Source organism: Cryptotermes secundus, unplaced genomic scaffold (genome assembly GCF_002891405.2).
Source record: "Cryptotermes secundus unplaced genomic scaffold, Csec_1.0 scaffold931, whole genome shotgun sequence".
Classification (NCBI taxonomy): Eukaryota; Metazoa; Arthropoda; class Insecta; order Blattodea; family Kalotermitidae; genus Cryptotermes; species Cryptotermes secundus.
In genome coordinates, this window is record NW_019732382.1 from 1,193,900 (window position 1) to 1,212,434 (window position 18,535).

An 18,535-nucleotide genomic window follows, 5' to 3' on the forward strand; every position below is an offset into this window, starting at 1 on the left:
TGAGAGCATCAACAATTAAACCAAGACACAAACTTAAAAGAGAAATTGAAAATACAAAACTTACATCTTTATTCATGAACACATTGAACTGCGAAACTACTGACTCATAACAAAGGTGTCAGCAAGAACAGTACGAACATCCACATCTCTTAACACAACACAAATTATGGCAAATAGAACTTCACAAAGTGGAACAACTGCAGTATTGAAATCAAAATGTTTTTATCTGGAAAAAGGAATCAAGCTCTCTCATATTTTTGTGAACATTTAATAGGTCTTAGTCGTTATACTCTTAGAGGAGCATATTGTAGAGTCCAATGAATATCCTTTCATCAGCTCTATTCATTTTTAAACTTCATGATGAAAGCATCATAATGAATAAGCATATGAGAATCTAGAAAGTCACTTATTCAACAACTGCCAAAAGGAGTTACTAATTTAAAACAAAAATTGTGATCTTCTGGATTATGATAGCATGTGGTCTTGTACATGGTTACCAGTGTTTCAAAGGAACCCGATGCATTCAATTTTAAGGTGAATATGAGGCAACAGGTTCTTTCAAATATAGGTAACCACCTAGATCACACAGTGTCATAACCAAGACAACCTTAGCTATTACATGTCCATAAAAGTTGTAATATAAAAGCAAAAATGTGTAGTGACAAAATATACCTATATTTGTGCCAATAATAATTATCACATAAATACATACCTGCATATCCCAAATAGTGTTTACTTATCAATCACTTCAGTTGTCTCACTTTGTGTAATTCAGCATAAAAATCCAGTTTTAACAGATAAGCATATGCCATCACTCAAACATTTTCAAAGAACAGGCCTTTTCAGGCAATATCTGCAACCACATAAAGACTACACAGGCTGCTTCTTCAACGCAAGTTGTAATTTCAAAGTAGCATAGATGAAAATATGCAGGAAACACAGAAAGAGTACTGCACATCATAATCATGACAACAAAACTAAACTAAATACCTAAATAAGAGCTGACTTTTGCTAAGATATGTGCTATTCAATGTGTAGCCTTGTTTGAAGCAGCCTGTAATGCTTTACTTCTTCAGGGAAAATGTTCTCAGAACTCAGCTACACAATGTTACCTATAAGTATTACTTATTTACTGGAAAGGACCATAATGTAATCAAATTACCCTTTCAAATTCCAGTCGACTGTAAATCTAACTGAAGGTGTGATGACTAGTACACATATTTCAATTGATCTGATCTGTATATATGAATCAAGTTACATAATATCAAAAGCATTATCTTCTGGATTGTGATGCTGTGTACTAAAGTAAAGTTTACTGACATTCCTCCAAAGTGTCTGTGGATATTTACTAACTACACAGTGTTACAACCCTGAAGATATACTCTTCACAACCACTGTTGTGGTTGTACTGTACTGTATCAGTTACACAAAAATATAAATTTACATTTTGCAATGACTATGTTTGGTGTTCGTTTTCTCTGCTTCTCAGGCAAATGGTTATATTGCATATCCACAGCAATAAAAATTATGAAGTGCAACTTACAAAGGAATAAATATATGTATTATCTTGTCTACAAGTCAACCTCATGTCAGAAATAGCACACAGACCGCTTCTGTTTGGCTAGACCCAACATAAATTCTAACATTTCAGTCATTTTTATAGAACTGTTAATTGCTATTAGTTGTCCATCTTAACAGATTTACTGCCTTCTCCCTTTGTAGATTTACTGATATGCATATTGAAACTTATGCAACACACTACACCTCAGTACTATTCAATGGGATTACAGAATCGTATAAATCAACAGAACATTAGTAACATGACAATGTTGGCACTTCTTTATGGTATGAGCAATCAATATAACAAACCATACCTTTAATCATACCCCTCTCACTATTCACCAGTGAACTAAAAGATAATATTTGCAATAGTGCTTATGACATTGAATTACAGATGAATTGCAGTCTCTGCAAACTCCCAAGGCTTGTTCTAGCATAACTGATTTTAACAATATTGTCTTATGACTGGGGGAATATAATACTTAAAAACTGTGAGTATGGTAGTGGATACAGCTTGGGGCAGAACATCCTGCCATCATCATTGGCCAGTGTATGCAGAGCCTGGGGTGTGCAAAAAAAAAAGGGACTTTTCGTGCCATAACAGCACATACAAGAAACTTCCCTGAGGTTTTCATTAGAATATTTAAGACTTCTTCCATGTAAAGGCTAAGAATCGTGGAACTTTCAAATAAAGACACTCATTCCCTTTTGCAATGGGAATATTTCAGTACAAAAATTATACATATCAACACATACGGAAACATTTTCATAGTAACACATGGTTTGCAATGGAATCATTTAATTATAAACCTCATATAAGTAATAATTCAAAGTGCCTTCACCTCACAGATTTCTGTGAATAACTTATTGTTTTTCTAACTTTTTGGCTTGAGCAAAAGATTCCACAATACTGTCAGAGACTCTGTCTGAGCCACCATTACAGCCACCACTTATGAACATAGTCGGGATCTCAGTTCCATAGTAGATTTTATTGTTCTTAGCTATAGCTTCATACTTCTTCATTTCTAAATATTCTTTAGTAAGAAGCAAACTGTTTGCTTCTGCTTGCTTTTGAGTCTGGTAGAAATCAGCATCTGAATGACTCTTTTGTTTTGCCAAATGAATTTCATCTGTGAAACAAAAAACGAAGATGACACACTGGCAATAAATATGTATAGAATGTAAGTTAAACTGAAACTATAACTTCCCCAAATGAAAGAATTATACAAAAAATTACAAAGTGTTGAGGATAACAACTGATGGATGATGGCCTGTGGAACAGAGAAAATGTAGAATGCTCTTTACCAATTATTGTTTATTATTTAATACTGCCCTCTCAACTGGACGGAATATGTATTGTTAAATGACAAGTGAGTGCTGGCTAATAGATTGAATAAATCACTAAATGCAGGGAGATCAAAAAGTCGCGCATATCAAACTAAAAGTTGTTATAAATTGTATTGCAGTTATTATAATTATATCTCCTACTGCTAGATTGTACTGTAGGAGTACTAACAATGAGTAGAAACACCATCTGTTGTGTATTGGTCATATGACGTCTGCAGTACAGCTTTGTTTATTGCATGACAGACATGTCATTTTCCCAAGAACGAGTTTTCATGGTGGAACATTATTTCGCCAGGTGTTCTTATGCACGTGTCGCAGATGAGTTTCGTCAGGAATATCCAGATTCTGCAGTTCCTAAAAATTCGACAATAACAAGAATAATCAACCGATTTCGGGAATGTGGATCAGTTTCAGACAGGAAGAGATCCCGGAGACTGTCCATTTTGACTGAGGCTAAACTGGCTGACGTGGAGAAAATGTTGCAGCATTCCCCTTCAGAAAGCCTGAGGAGACTATCAGCGCAATCAGGGATTTTGTATGGATGTGCTCAGAAAGTGATGAAGTTACACCTTCGTGCATATCAGGTTCGCTGTGTGCAGGAAGTGAAGGACCTGGATAAAGGAAAATGCTTAGTGTACTGTAGATGGTTTCGGACGTTTGTTGGCAACCATGGAGTTGAAGAGTGTGATCAGGTTTTCTTCACTGACGAAGTGTGGTTTCACCTTAGTGGCTACATGAACAGTCAAAACAACAGGATTTGGTCATCTGAAAATCCATGTGTTACATGAAAAGCCCTTGCACTGTCAGAAAATTGGAGTGTGGTGTGCTGTATCATGTCGTCAAATAGTGGGCCCAATTTTCTTTGAAACAACAGTGAACAGTCCAGTGTACCAAGACATCATTACACAGTTTATTGCGCTTCTTGAAGTTGATGAACGTGAATGTTGGTTGCAGCAAGATGGTGCCACATGTCACACATCTAACGAAACCATGCAGTTCTTGCACAAGTTTTTCGGTGACTGTCTCATTTTGAAAAGTACTGTGGCCCCCACGTTCGTCCAATTTGTCACCTGCAGATTATTTCCTTTGGGGTACCTCAAAGGAATTGTCTATAAAAACAATCCGCATACACTGGATGACCTCAAGAGCAACATTAAGGCAGCAATTAACAGCATCAGTTTACAGGTGCTCCACAAAGTGGCCTCAAACATGGTAAAAAGAGCTCGCGCATGCATTGCTGAACAGGGAAGCCATTTCAAGCATATGTTGTAAAGACATGATTTGATTTTGCATTTCTAACATGTAAGGTTATAAACATTAATAGTAAGCACTGCATGTCTTGTAGTTTCTGCATTAAACCAGCTAAATATAATTGCTTCGTGTGATGTGTGTGACTTCTCGATCTCCCTGTATCATAAATAGTGAAAGGGAAGGGGGTGCCAAGAAAGAAATCCATGATTGTGAATTTTGGAACAATACTAAGTGCAGAGTTATCAACAGATCTCACGTGAAACATTTCATATTGATTAATAAAACAAAATATTACATATATACCTTCAATCTGTGACATCCTTTGCAAAGATTCTTTCTCCATAATCTTCTGTTCAAACTGAATCTTTGCTACCACAGCTTCCTTCTCTGCCTCTATAACTGCTTTCTTACGTTCTGTCTCAGCATCTTTTTCAACCACCTTTTGGTGTTGGATAGAAATTAACAACTTTGTTTTCTCACCTTCCCTGTGAATGAAACATGCATACAACAAAGACTAAATTAATTTAATATACACGTATCATATCTACAGAAACTACAGTGCTGATATATTGTTTCTGAGTGCTTACTCTTAACGACTCAAATACAGATTAACTCCAGTAGTCATGCTTGAGAAGCTGAAATGAAAGTCTCTTAAGTAGGTGAGTCTTGCAGTCAAGAAATTCACTGCTTCTGATGGCCCCACTTTGCAAAAGCCTGCAAACTGACTGCATCCTGAGCCAGATGAATTGAATTGACACACACACAACCTGCTTTCTTTAAGAACAGTTTTAATGCTATTCTACCAGCTATGGTTAGGCCTCCTATGTGGCATCTTCCTTTGAGTCCTCCAACCAAAATTCTATGTGCTTTCCTCAGGCCCCCATGCATGCAACATGCCCAGTCCACCTCATCTCCCTTGATTTTATCACCCTAATTAATACTTTGTGAAGAATAAGACAACTGTATCTCTACTTTATTTCACAGCATATTTCTAAATCAATATACAGGCCAATAACCTAGTCAGAAAAACAAACATGAAAAACATAAGGAAGTGGGGATTATGTAAGTTAACTTAAATGTACACTCTTCTTTACCAAAACTAATACATATGATGCAGACTGGATCTGTATCTGGACATCTGTTCCTAGGAGTATGTTTAGTGTTTCTGCACCACATAATTCATGGTTCTAGTCTACTTGATAACATATCTTGGCTGTGCTTACCTTCTGTAAGGTTCAGACTGATCATCATCTCATGAATAATTGGCTCTTCATTCATTCAGATTTGGAACTCTCAGAAATAAACACTGTCTTATAAAAGAATAACTTATGCAGTATTTATGACCAATGAAAATGACAATACTCTTAACAACATATTGTCTTCAAAGCCTCAATCTTTTCTCTAATAAAACTGTTACCTGACTGTTGTTTTAAACATTGAAGGGGCAATTACTTAGAGGAGAATAGAGATTGGCATGTCAGATATGAAAAGTCCATACAATGAAACATTCCAGGACAGAAAGGCAAAAAGGAGGAAGAAAAAATAAAAATTGGTGCAAAAATATCAATTGGATTAAAGAGGTTTAGGATACAGAATTAGGCATATTGGGAAGGATAAAATTAAAATGGATCTTAAATTAAATATTTTCTAAAGGTGTGGACTGGATTCAGATGGCTCGGGGTAGAGTTAAATGGCAGGATGTCATGAATAAAATAGTGAACCTTCAGATTACATAAGAAGTGGGAATTTTTTGCCCAGATGAGCAAGTATCCGCTTTTCAAGAATGACCATGCACCATGGTGTTATGTATCTGTAATGACAGTACGTGTGGGCCTGTAGAAATTGAACCTTCAGGATCAATTGCACAGGAAATGCCTTACACTTAAAATCAGCCTGCTGACTTGAAACAACTACAAGCAGAACTACTCAAGGAACATTTCAGTGTCACATTAAACATGAAGAAGTTCAAATCAGGTATGTTTCCCACAGTTAAACACAGTGAACGTAATACAAAATACAAACACTACAACTCACATCAATTCATAGTTCTTCCTTATGGTTTCAGGAATTTTTGGTTTGGTGACTCGAACAGCCTGAATATACAGCCCATGTGCCATTTCATTTAATTCCCGTTGCAGGGCAGTTTTGAGGTTTTCATCAATTTGATCAAATAAATCTATATAAACCTGAAATAAGTATACAATTTTGTGAACAATGTGCAAAATAAATATGAGTCAAATTATACTGTGGCAAATTGTCTGCCAATAGCTTCCATTTATATCTTATAATCTGAAGATATTACTTTCATAGGGACCAGAATTAATGTCACTATGGTCACTGTGTGCATGTGTGATATACATGGTAGAGTCATTAAGTTTGTGGAATGTGGTTTTATTGCATCATATTACAAGGTAATTCACATACGCTTATGCAGATCCACATCGGCCCTCAAAATAGTTGCCGTTGGCTGCTATACAAGTCTGCCAACATTGATATAGCTGTCAAAAACATTGCTGAAACATATTGACACTAAATTCCCATATGACACTTTGCGGCCATTCCACGAACTTACTGACTGTAGTAGTATATATTCACAGACCTTTTAATAACATTTATAGCAGAATGCTTTGGTTTACAAATGTGGTAAACTGTACTAAATCATTTAATTTAATTTATTTCATATATTTCCATCTCGAATGCAACTTATCAGTCACTAGTTGCACTGGACATGGAAATATATGAGGGTCAGTCAATAAGTAAGTTACAAATGGATATAGAACTTAAACAAATGAGTACTGATTTGAAAAATTCTTTTATTTCTCAACATAATCTCCCTGTACATTGAGGCACTTGTCCCATCATTTCACAAGTCCCTGAAAACCAGCAGCATAACATTCTTTGGGCTGCTGTCGGAACCAGGCGGTGACTTCCCTTTCTACAGCTTCATTGTCAGGAAAATGTTCAGCAGAAAGATGATGTTTAGGAGGGCCGAACAAATGGAAGTCACTTGGAGCAAGAGTCATCACCTATGACAATTCGGGCTAGCATATCATGTCCTTCATCGTGGTAGCAATTGAGATGCTGTAATCCCAGACCCATTCTTTGCATTTTGTGTTGTGGGGTGAGCATGCACAGCACCCATCATGCACAGACTTTGTGAAAACAAAACCTGTCATGCGACTTCCATTTGTTCGGCCCTCTTAAATATCATCTTCTGGCTGAACATTTTCCCTACGATGAAGCTGTAGAAAGGGAAGTCACTGCCTGGTTCCGATAGCAACCCAAAGAATTTTATGCTGCTGGTTTTTAGGGGCTTGTGAAACGATAGGACAAGTGCATCAGTGTACAGGGAGATTATGTTGAGAAATAAAAGCATTTTTCAAATCAGTACTCTTATTTGTTTAAGTTCTATTTCCATTTGTTACTTATTGACTTACCTACGTATGAAATAGATGATATATTAATGGAACAGGATGCTTAAATATATTATTATATTTAATTTAAACTGATTACTAAGGATGGAATTCTGTCTTCCATATGCAGGTTTCTTCAAGTGAGCAGACTGTGAAAGAAGACATCATCTGAGTTAAACATTCTGGCACTTCATATGAAAACAGTAAGAAACATCATTTACAATATTCTACTTCTCATACAACAGGCAAACCATTGCTATTTTTATATTAGTACCATGAATTGTACTTCAGTATGTTTCAAAAGGATTCTCTTTCCCTATATGCAAATAAGTGTAAATAAATTCCTTCACAACAGTACTACTCATTTAAGTTCAGTCTTTCCACTTGGATATATGTAACTATCTGTCGTAACAGACTTTCACAAGGAGCAACCACGTTTCAATTTTATATTACGTGATATCAATCGTTCTGAAGAGGAAGAATCTTCAATTAATATAAGTACATTCAACTCTTGATTATCTGGGATAATGGTGGGGATGGAAATCATGATTAATCAAAAACCCGATTAAGGCAAATTTTATTAAAAGTAGTACTGTAATACTGTACCTTCATAATACTATAGGCCTACCTGTATTTAAATTTATTCAACCTCATTTTTATGTCATCTCATGTCCTATCAGCCTGTCGTCTTTTCTTTTGAAAACGATGGAGAAACTGGTAGATAGGCATGTTAGGGACGGGGCATTGAGGACATATCCTCTACACCGAAACCAACATGCTTACCAAACAGGTAAATCTACTGAAAGTGCACTACACAATGTGGTAACATGCATAGAAAGTGCAACTGAACACAAGGATATTGCCTTGGGAGCATTCTTTGATAGAACCTCATTTGATGTAATCAAACAAGCTGCTGGAAGGCATGGCATAGAGCCTGCAATATGCAGATGGATCAATGCTATGCTGGAAAGCAGAACCATAGCTGCTACATTATCGGGAGAGACCCTGGGGGCATCCGTGGCTAGGGGATGTCCACAGGAGGGCGTACTCTCGCCTCTGCTGTGGAGTCTGGTCGTCGACGATCTCCTGCGGAGACTTAATGATGATGGGTATTATACAGTAGGATATGCTGATGACATAGCAATCCTCATAAATGGAAAATTCCTTTCGACCGTATCAGAGCGTCTTCAATCAGCTCTGTACACGGTCGAACGATGGTGTGAAAGAACAGGTCTTTCCATCAATCCCAACAAGATGGTAATTATACCGTTTACAAGGAAGAGAAATATAAAGGGTCTTAAGGAACCGACTCTCTTCAATAAGACAATCCAGCTCTCCAGCGATGTCAAGTACCTTGGTCTAGAATTAGACAAGGGACTGACATGGAAAAAGCAGCTGGACAAAGTCATTAACAAAGCCTATAAGGCTTTTTGGACATGGAGAAGCATGTCTGGTAAAACTTGGGGACTACAGCCACACGTTGTACATTGGGTATACACTGCGGTTGTGAGACCCATAATTACTTATGGTGTCACAGTATGGTGGCCCAGAGTTAAATTCAAGACTAGCAAGACAGAACTTGGCAAATTGCAAAGGTTTGCTTGCTTAGGTATAACAGGAGCATTTCTAACATCTCAAACAGCTGCACTGGAGATACTCCTTGGACTCCCCTCACTGCATATACAGTTGGATGCGGAGGCCAAGGAAGGAATTTACCATCTCCAGTGCAGTGGACAATGGAAACCTAGATCTGATGGTTTTGGTCATGCAGACATGACTCAGGACATGAAAAAAGAACCCATATTGCAAATGGGGTCTGACAAAATGATACTAAGATATGTATATGAAAAACCCTTCACAGTCAGATTTCCTGACAGCAGTGAATGGGAAGATGGATTTTGGCCCGATAGAAAAGAGGGACTGATCTGGTATACAGATGGTTCCAAGACAAATAAGGGCACTGGAGCTGGTGTGTACTGCCATGGCATGAAACGGAAACTTAGTTTCCGCCTTGGGCGGTACATGACAGTATTCCAGGCAGAAGTATATGCCATTAAAGCATGTATTATGGAGAATTTAGATAGGAACTATAGAAATAGGAACATCTATATTCTATCTGACAGCCAAGCTGCACTTAAAGCACTTGACAAACACCAGATTAATTCAAAATTGGTCTGGGATTGCCACCAAACCCTCATGGAACTGGCCAAACATAACAGGGTACAACTGATATGGGTGCNACTGTTGAAGCTCAACAGGAACCAGCTACGATGGGTGGTAGGACTACTTACAGGACACTGTCACCTCAAAGGGCACCTGTTCAAACTGGGACTGAGTGATAGTCCCACCTATGAGAGGTGTCAGATAGAAGATGAAACAGCCACAAACGTCCTGTGTGAATGTGAGGCATTAGCTTATTTAAGATTACGTCACTTGGGCCAGTACTTCATGGAACCAAGTGACTATTTTGACGCCCCCACGTCCAAGATCCTGCACTTCATCTGAAGCGTGGGGTTGCTGAGGGAATAATTAAAAAAAGGGGAAGCACAATAGACCTAAGGTCGCGGTGCAAGGGCCGAGAAGGCCTACCCCTCATATATTCTATTTTATTCTATGTCATCTCATGGCCTATTTAATACTTTTTTTTACATTACACTGAAGTATGAATTAGTTATTTCAATCACAGTGTTCAACAACATCCAACAGTTTTTACAAATATTCACAATTAACACGTAAAAGAATTTAATATTGTCGTTTGCTTTTTCGTGGCATTTTCCTTTTTACGGATATCCGTACGAAGCCTGCGTAATATTAGCTTGTCACTTAATAAACTGTTCTCTTCACTCTCAAGATAGTCTAGTACGGATTCCAAATGATTAAGAGCAGCACCATGTGATATTTTCTTACTAGCAAGCAGCACTGTCCACCTCTTCCTCACGCTTCCTTTTACACCCTGACATTTTGCTAATGCACTTGAAGATTGATACAAAGAGACTAATTGGGGCGCTGTATCTGTCCTTGAAACTTTCCACAATGTGTTAGCATAACGGGACCAAAAAATGCAGAGCTCGGTTCACACTAGTGCAAAAATAGTGTTACAACTCACCATGTGAAAGAAAAGTGAATGAATATTAAACATATAAGCCTCAAAAAAGTCCCAGTAGCCCTGGTTAAGCTGCGAACTGGTTTATCCGGCCCCGGATAATCGAGAGTTCAGTGTAATATAAATTTCAAGCCAAGACAAAGTAAAACGGTTTCATTCATATGAAAGCTTTCATCTTCTGAAGAGGAAGAATTCAAGGCGAAAAAAAGGGACTACTGCATTGTTTTCCTCTCTTCTTGTGTGAAAACATCAGAACCATCAGTCTTAACAGTCAACAGTACAACTGTGACACATGCATCTAAATGAAGCTTCAATGTATGAACTGTATCACTGCTGTAAATAGAATGAAAGAAAATGGAGAAGTACAAATATGAAGAAAGCAGTCTTCCGGGATTTGGCACCGTGTATATGTGGTGTTAACCGACGTTTCGGAGGAACGTATCGCCTCCATCTTCAGGGTAGAAGAAAAAATATAAGAAATCTGCAAGCAGTCTGCTTTTACCGGTTCTCACGGTCTCTTCGCTTGCAGATTTCTTATACAGTAGACTCTCGATTATCCGCGGTAATGGCGGGGAGACTTGGCGCGGATAATCAAAAACATCGGATAAACCGAAGTACACATATACAAGCCAGATATACCGGTATAAATTTAACATCGTTAATTTTTTACACCATAAAACGCTACTTAAGCTTACCTTTTGTGATGCAGGCCAATGGTTCTTCATTATAAAGCTTCTGAAGTACGGTACATAGCCTATTATAGTTGAAACTGTTCTATTGTAGATTTATACACTGAAATACACCTACACTGTAATTTTAACCACACTAATATCCTAATGCCGTAACACGAAAATAATTGAATCTAATACCATTATACAGTACTGTGCACTAAAATAAAGGAAGATGAATGAATACCAAAAACTACGAATGTTTAGGAAAAGTAGTCTGTTATTGATTTCTGTTTCAATGACATGGCTTCTTTCTTCCTTATGGTTGCTCTCAATCTGCGTAACACCAATTTGTCAGAAAGCAGAGAATCGCTTTGTTGCTCCAGAAACTCTAGCAAACCCTCAGTCCATTGAAGAGCAGATGAATTGCTTATCCTTGCATTAAAATATAGTTTTGCCTGTTTTGCGCAGATAATTCCTGAAACAGGAATGTTTTGTGCCCTTTGTTGGTTAAACCATTGCAACATTGCTTTGTCAAGCTCATCATAAGTTGGCAGTTTCATTGTTTTTCTGCCTGATAAGCCACTCGATGAATCAAAATTACTGGCGTAATTAATCAATTTATCTTTATTTTTTCTGAGATCGCGAACTGTTGTTTCACCTATACAATATTGTAAAGCTAGGTTTCTGGTAGACCATCCTTGCTCAAGCTTCTTAATTATGTCGAGTTTCTGGTTAATTGTTAAAACTACACGCTTCCTTTTCTGCTCCATTATTTTTAAATTATTGAAGAACCAGTCACAATGATAAAAAAAACAATGGTAATTCGGCACTTTCTCGCACAAAAACTTAAATTGTATTTTCCCACACAACTGAACTGCCTACTGTATTAATAACAACTGAAGAATGCAGTTCAGTGACAGACAGGATCGTACTCTTCTTTCAAAAGAACTCTCCTTCCTCCCACTACTACAGATTGACTGGTGCCTGAGTTTGGTCTTTGTTGGTCCCTTTGCTAATTGAGGTCTCACACCAGACAGATTTATGGCTCCTTGCTGGTCAAGGTTCTTTAACATTCTCTACTTGTTGGAAAAAGGGTAGGTTTCGAGCTTTCGAAACCTGATTTCGAGCTTTTAAGAAAAATAACGGGAGAATATCGATGGATGACGTAAATGCGAGTACAGTTCTCTCTAAATTATAGTAAACTAACATTGACTGTCATACAAAACATTTAAACAAATGTGATACTCACTGAAAAAAAAAAATCTTTAAAAATACATTGCCGCGGTTGAGCCGCAAAGCGGTTAAACAGCGCGCGGATAATCGAGAGTCTACTGTATTTTTTCTTCTACCCTGAAGATGGAGGCGATACGTTCCTCCGAAACGTCAGTTAACACAACATATACACGGTGCCAAATCCCAGAAGACTGCTTTCTTCATAGTCACCGCCGTGAAAGCCTCAAAAGTACAAATATGTTAGCCAATACAGCCATAACCATGGACAAAAGCACAATACTGTCAATATTTCCCATGAGGTGGCAAAACCATCAGTTACAAGTGTGTCTATGGTGCTCACACAAAACTGGGAAAGTAATTTCTGTAGCGCATATCTGTACTTGTGTGTACTGACTTAGGTCAATTTCAATAAATTTGTTTGGCTACCTCTTGCAAACTGTGGACACTGCAAAACTGGTTCAGCTCATGATGAACTTTGTTGAAGATTAAAGTTTTGTCATAATCTGCGGTATAGTTCTTCACAATATCATACACTGTAACAGAAAAATACTTTCAATTAATCCTATGTTAGTTATCTGACATCCAAAAAAGAAAAAAGTGTTCAAGTATATCTCACATAAAAGAGAAGGAAAAAAAGGTTGAATTGAATCTGAAGTTAACCACATTTACACTCACATCTTTTAACAACTCCTCACCATAAAAAATTACTTTGTTACGAAAATGAACATAAAGCCTTGGACCTGGACGGATTCCTTGGATAAACAACCTAAGCTAAAGAAAATGGATATGAGATTTTGCACTTGGAATATTTGAAGTTTGTATAGGGCAGGTTCGCTCAGGGCAGTGACAGAAGAAATCTTAAAATATAAGTTACATTTAGCGGGAGTACAGGAGGTCAGATGGGATGGAGGTGGCATCGCACCAGCAGGAGACTATACATTTTTCTATGGAAAGGGGAATGAAAATCACGAATTAGGTAGAGGTTTTTTGTACACAAGAGAATCGTATCAGCAGTTAAGAGGGCAGAGTTTGTTAGTGATATATTGTATATAATACTGAAAGGTCGCTGGTGTGATATCATTGTTATGAATGTTCACGGCCCAACAGAAGATAAAATTGATGACATAAAGGATAGATTCTATGAAGAACTAGAACATGTATTTGATAAATTCCCGAAGTGCCATATGAAAATTTTGTTGGGAGATTTCAATGCCGAAGTAGGAAGGGAAGACATTCTCAAACCAACGATTGGGAATGAGAGTTTGCATGAAATTAGTAATGATACTGGAGTTAGAGTAGTAAACTTTGCCACATCAAAAATCTTACTGTCAAAAGTAAAATGTTCCCACATTGTAACATCCATAAATTTACTTGGACATCTCCTCATGGGAAGATACAAAATCAAATAGATCATATTTTGATAGAGAGGAGATGGCACTCAAGTATAATTGATGTCCGATCATTCACTACAGCAGATTGTGATACTGACCACTGCCTGGTGGTGGCAAAGGTTAGGGAAAGGCTGGCAGTGAGCAAACAGACAACACAGAGAATTCATATGGAGAGGTTCAATCTCAAGAAATTAAATGAGGTAGAGGGTAAAGAGTAGTATCGTGTTGAAATCTCAAATAGGTTTGCGGCTTTGGAAAACTTGCACACTGAGGTGGATGTTAATAAAGCTTTGGAAACTATTAGAGAGAATATAAAAATGTCTGCCAAAGAGAGTCTAGGTTATTGTGAACTGAAGAAGCATAAGCCATTGTTCGATGAAGGATGCTCAAAATTATTAGATCAAAGAAAGCAGGCCAAATTGCAATGGTTACAGGATCCAAGCGAGTTACCGGGAATAATCCGAACAACATAAGACGTGAAACCAGCAGGCATTTCAGGAACAAAAAGAGGGAATATCTGAAAGACAAAATTGATGAGCTTGCAATGAACAGTAAGAACAAGAACATTAGAGACCTGTATAGAGGAATAAATGACTTTAAGAAGGGTTACCAGCCTAGCAGTAACTTAGTGAAGGATGAGAATGGTGATCTGCTTGCAGATTCCCACAACATTTTGAATAGGTGGAGGAACTACTTCTCTCAGTTATTGAATGTACATAGGGTCAGTGATGTTAGGCAGACAGAAATCCATACAGCTGAGCCGTTAGAACCTGATCCTAGCCCTTTTGAGGTTTAAAGTGCTACTGCAAAATTGAAACGGTATAAATCGCCAGGTAGTGATCAAATTCTGGCAGAACTTATTCAAGCAAGAGGTGAAACATTACATTCTAAGATCCACAATCTAATTACTTCAGTTTGGCATAAGGAAAAATTGCCTGATCAGTGGAAGGAGTCTATTATTGGACCAGTTCACAAGAAGGGTGATAAAACTGACTGTAGTAATTATCGAGGAATATCACAGCTATCAACTTCATATAAAAATGTATCTAATATTTGTCTCTCAAGGTTAAGTCCATACATAGGTGAAATTATTGGGGATCATGAGTGTGGGTTTCAAAGTAACAGATCAACTACAGATCAGATCTTTTGCATTTGTCAGATATTGGAGAAAAAATGAAGGTACGATGAGACAGTACATCAGCTATTCAGCAAGAAAGCCTGATTCAGTTAGGAGGGCAGTATTGTACAATATTCTGATAGAGTTTGGAATACCCATGAAACTAGTTAGGTTGATTAAAATGCGTTTAAACGAAACATATAGTAATGTCCATGTAGGTAAACATCTGTCTGATAAATTTCCTATACAGAATGGTCTAAAACAAGGAGATGCTTTATCGCCACTCCTTTTCAACTTTGCCTTAGAATATGCAATTAGGAAGGTCCAGGGAAACCAGGTGGGACTGAAATTAAACGGGACTCATCAGCTGTTGGTCTAAGCCAAGGTGAATCTACTGGGTGATAATGTAGATACCATAAAGAAAAACACACGAACTTTAATTGGCGCAAGTAAAGAGGTTGGTCTAGAAGTAAACAGAGAGAAAACTAAGTATATGTTACTGTCTCGGCACCAAAATGCAGGGCAAAATCATGACATAAAGATATGAAACAGATGTTTTGAAAATGTGACAAAGTTCAGATATTTGGGAACAATGATAACAGATCGAAACCTGATTCAGGAGGAAATTAAGAGGCGACTGAACTCGGGCAATGCTTCCTACCATTCAGTCCAGAACCTTTTGTCTTCTTGTCTGTTGTCCAAAAACATAAAAATTAGAATATACAAAACTATACTTTTGCCTGTGTTTCTGTATGGGTGTGAAACTTGATCTCTGACATTAAGGGAGGAACATAGACTGAGGGTGTTTTAAAACAGGGTGTTGAGAATATTTGGACCAAAGAGAGATGAAGTGACAGGAGGTTGGAGAAAACTGCATAATGCAGAGCTTCATAACTTGTACTCTTCTCCAAGTATAATTAGAATGATCAAGTCAAGGAGGATGAGGTGGGCAGGGCACGTAGCACGAATGGGGGAGACAAGTAATGCATATAGGTTATTGGTGGGAAAGCCAGAAGGATCTTTCCTGGTAAGACCAAGGCATAGGTGGGTGGACAACATTAAAATGGATCTCAAGAGAGATAGGATGGGATGGTATGGATTGGATTGATCTGGCTCAGGAGAGGGACCAGTGGAGGGCTCTTGTGAACATGGTAATGAACCTTCGGGTTCCATAAAATGCTGGGAAATTCTTGAGTAGCTGCAGAATTGGTGGCTCCTCCAGAAGGGCTCAGCTCCATGAGTAAGTAATTAACATAAGTATGATTCTTTTAGATAATAAAATATTTGGACAGGCAACAGATTTTGATTATTTGAGCTACACTGTAAGCTTTCAGAAAAAGAATATGTTATACTGAGTCTACTATGGGAGTGAGGGTGTGTTGTTGTCAGCTGGTGATGCGGACCTTTACATCATCACTATACTTACTTATGGAGCTGAGCCCTTCTTGAGGAGAAGCCAAATCTGCAGCTACTCCAGAATTTCCCAGCATTTTATTGAACCTGAAGGTTCATTATTGTGTTCACAAGAGCCCTCCCCTGGTCCCTATCCTCAGCCAGATCACTCGAATCCATACCATTGCATCCTATCTCTCTTGAGATCCATTTTAATATTGCCAACCCACCTACGCCTTGGTCTTTCTAGTGGTCTCTTTCACTATAACATTAGTAAATTGTATGTTAAACATACTTCTAGTAGTCATATGTCAATGAGAAATTCAAACATATTTACACAGCACTTTTCTTCTTCTGTAGGGTTGCCTACACAAAGTATGATGTACCCGGCTTGGTAGTGTTGATGGACAATAACTTGAAGCTAAATAGATTTCTACAGTTCTGTGGAACTACAAAACAAACAGCATTACTTGGAAAATAATAAAAGTAAACTTTATTACAATTCTATATAGCAACAGCTATACCTAGAATTTTAAATTGATCTGAATATTGGGTGTTAATGAAATAAGTGAGAAGAATCAAGAGATCGCCAAATTAGGTACAAGGCTGTGTAAATAGTGAAAATTGTCAGTAGTGATGTATATGTGAGAATCTATTTGAAGCATCTGAATACAATGAGTGAATGTATAAGGGGCGGGCCTTCTTGGCCCTGGCATGCCGACCACAGTGATCTACTGTGCCTCCCCTTCTGATTATCCCCTCAACAATCCTGCACTTTGAATGAAGGGTTTTTCATATACATGTCTCAGTATCATTTTGTCAGACACCATTTGTAATATGGGTTCTTTTTACATGTCCTGAGTTATGTATGCATGTCTGAAACAATCAGATTTAGGTTTCCGTTGATCACTACACTGGAGACAGTAGATTCCTGCCCTGGCCTCTGCCTCCAACTGCAGATGCAGTGGGGGGAGTCCAAGGAGTGTCTCCAGTGCAGCTGTTGGAGATGTTGGAATTACTCCTGATACCCAAGCAAGCCAACCTTTGCAATTTGTTAAGTTCTGCCTTCCTTGTCTTGAGTTTAACTCTGGGCCACCATACTGTGGCATCGTATGTAATTATGGGTCTTACAACAGCAGTGTATGTAGCACGTCCACAAAGTAAGTTTCCCACTCATCCCACAGCTAGCAAACCTTATATTGCGCGAAGCAACCGCGCGTACATGCTAGAGCAATGAGGTAGCATGGTGCATGCACAAACGGAATTTCCCACGTTCCCACAGTAGCATTGTTGCAGCTGTTGAAGATGGAGGCTCTTATTCCAACTCACGCCGACTGTGAAGTGTGGTCAGTGATAAAGTTTTTGAATGCACAGAGCATAGCGCCGATCAAAATTCATTGTCAGCTGTGCCAGGTCTATGGGCCTAACGTCATGAGCAAGCAGATGGTGCGTCTCTGGTGCAGACAATTTTCAGCAGGTCGACAAAGTGTGCATGATGAGAAGCACAGTGGGCGGCCATCCATCATTACAGATGACCTGGTGGAGATTGTGCAGGAATGCATTATGGAGAATCGTCGCGTCACAATTGCGGAACTCAGCAGTCATGTCCTGCAGATTTCCCACACCTTGTTGCACGAAATTGTCACGGAGAACCTGTTGTTCAGGAAATTGTGCGCCAGGTGGGTGCCGAAGCAACTGACACCAGAACACAAAACAAAGCGCATGGAGTCAGCATTGACCTTTCGGCAGCGGTACCATGATGACGGCGACAAGTTTCTCGACTGGATCATCACAGGTGATGAAACGTGGATTGCACACATTACCCCAGAAACCAAGCAGCAGTCAATGCATTGGCATCACAGTGGATCTCCCTGTAAGACGAAATTCAAGGAGACGTCGGCACATAAAGTGATGTGCACGGTATTCTGAGACAGATGGGACGTTCTCCATGTCGACTTCCTGACCAGAGGTGAGATGGTGAATGCTNTCCTGTAAGACAAAATTCAAGCAGACATTGTCGGCACGGAAAGTGATGTGCACGGTATTCTGGGACAGAC

The 18,535-nt window shown here is 38.5% G+C and overlaps 1 protein-coding gene across 2 annotated transcripts in view; it reads right to left on the reverse strand.

Moving 5' to 3' along the window:
* Positions 1-45: 45 nt before the first annotated feature.
* The window catches only part of LOC111867666 (erlin-1), a 27,563-nt gene continuing 9,073 nt past the window's right edge, over positions 46-18,535 (reverse strand). For both annotated transcript variants that reach the window (XM_023857702.2, XM_023857701.2), the window contains exons 5-8: positions 13,005-13,111; positions 6,193-6,344; positions 4,462-4,643; positions 46-2,690 (exon numbers count right to left, since the gene is read on the reverse strand). In XM_023857702.2, coding sequence (XP_023713470.1) covers positions 2,425-2,690; positions 4,462-4,643; positions 6,193-6,344; positions 13,005-13,111 — 707 coding nt within the window. In that variant the 3' untranslated portion in view covers positions 46-2,424. The remainder of the gene's footprint in view (positions 2,691-4,461; positions 4,644-6,192; positions 6,345-13,004; positions 13,112-18,535) is intronic.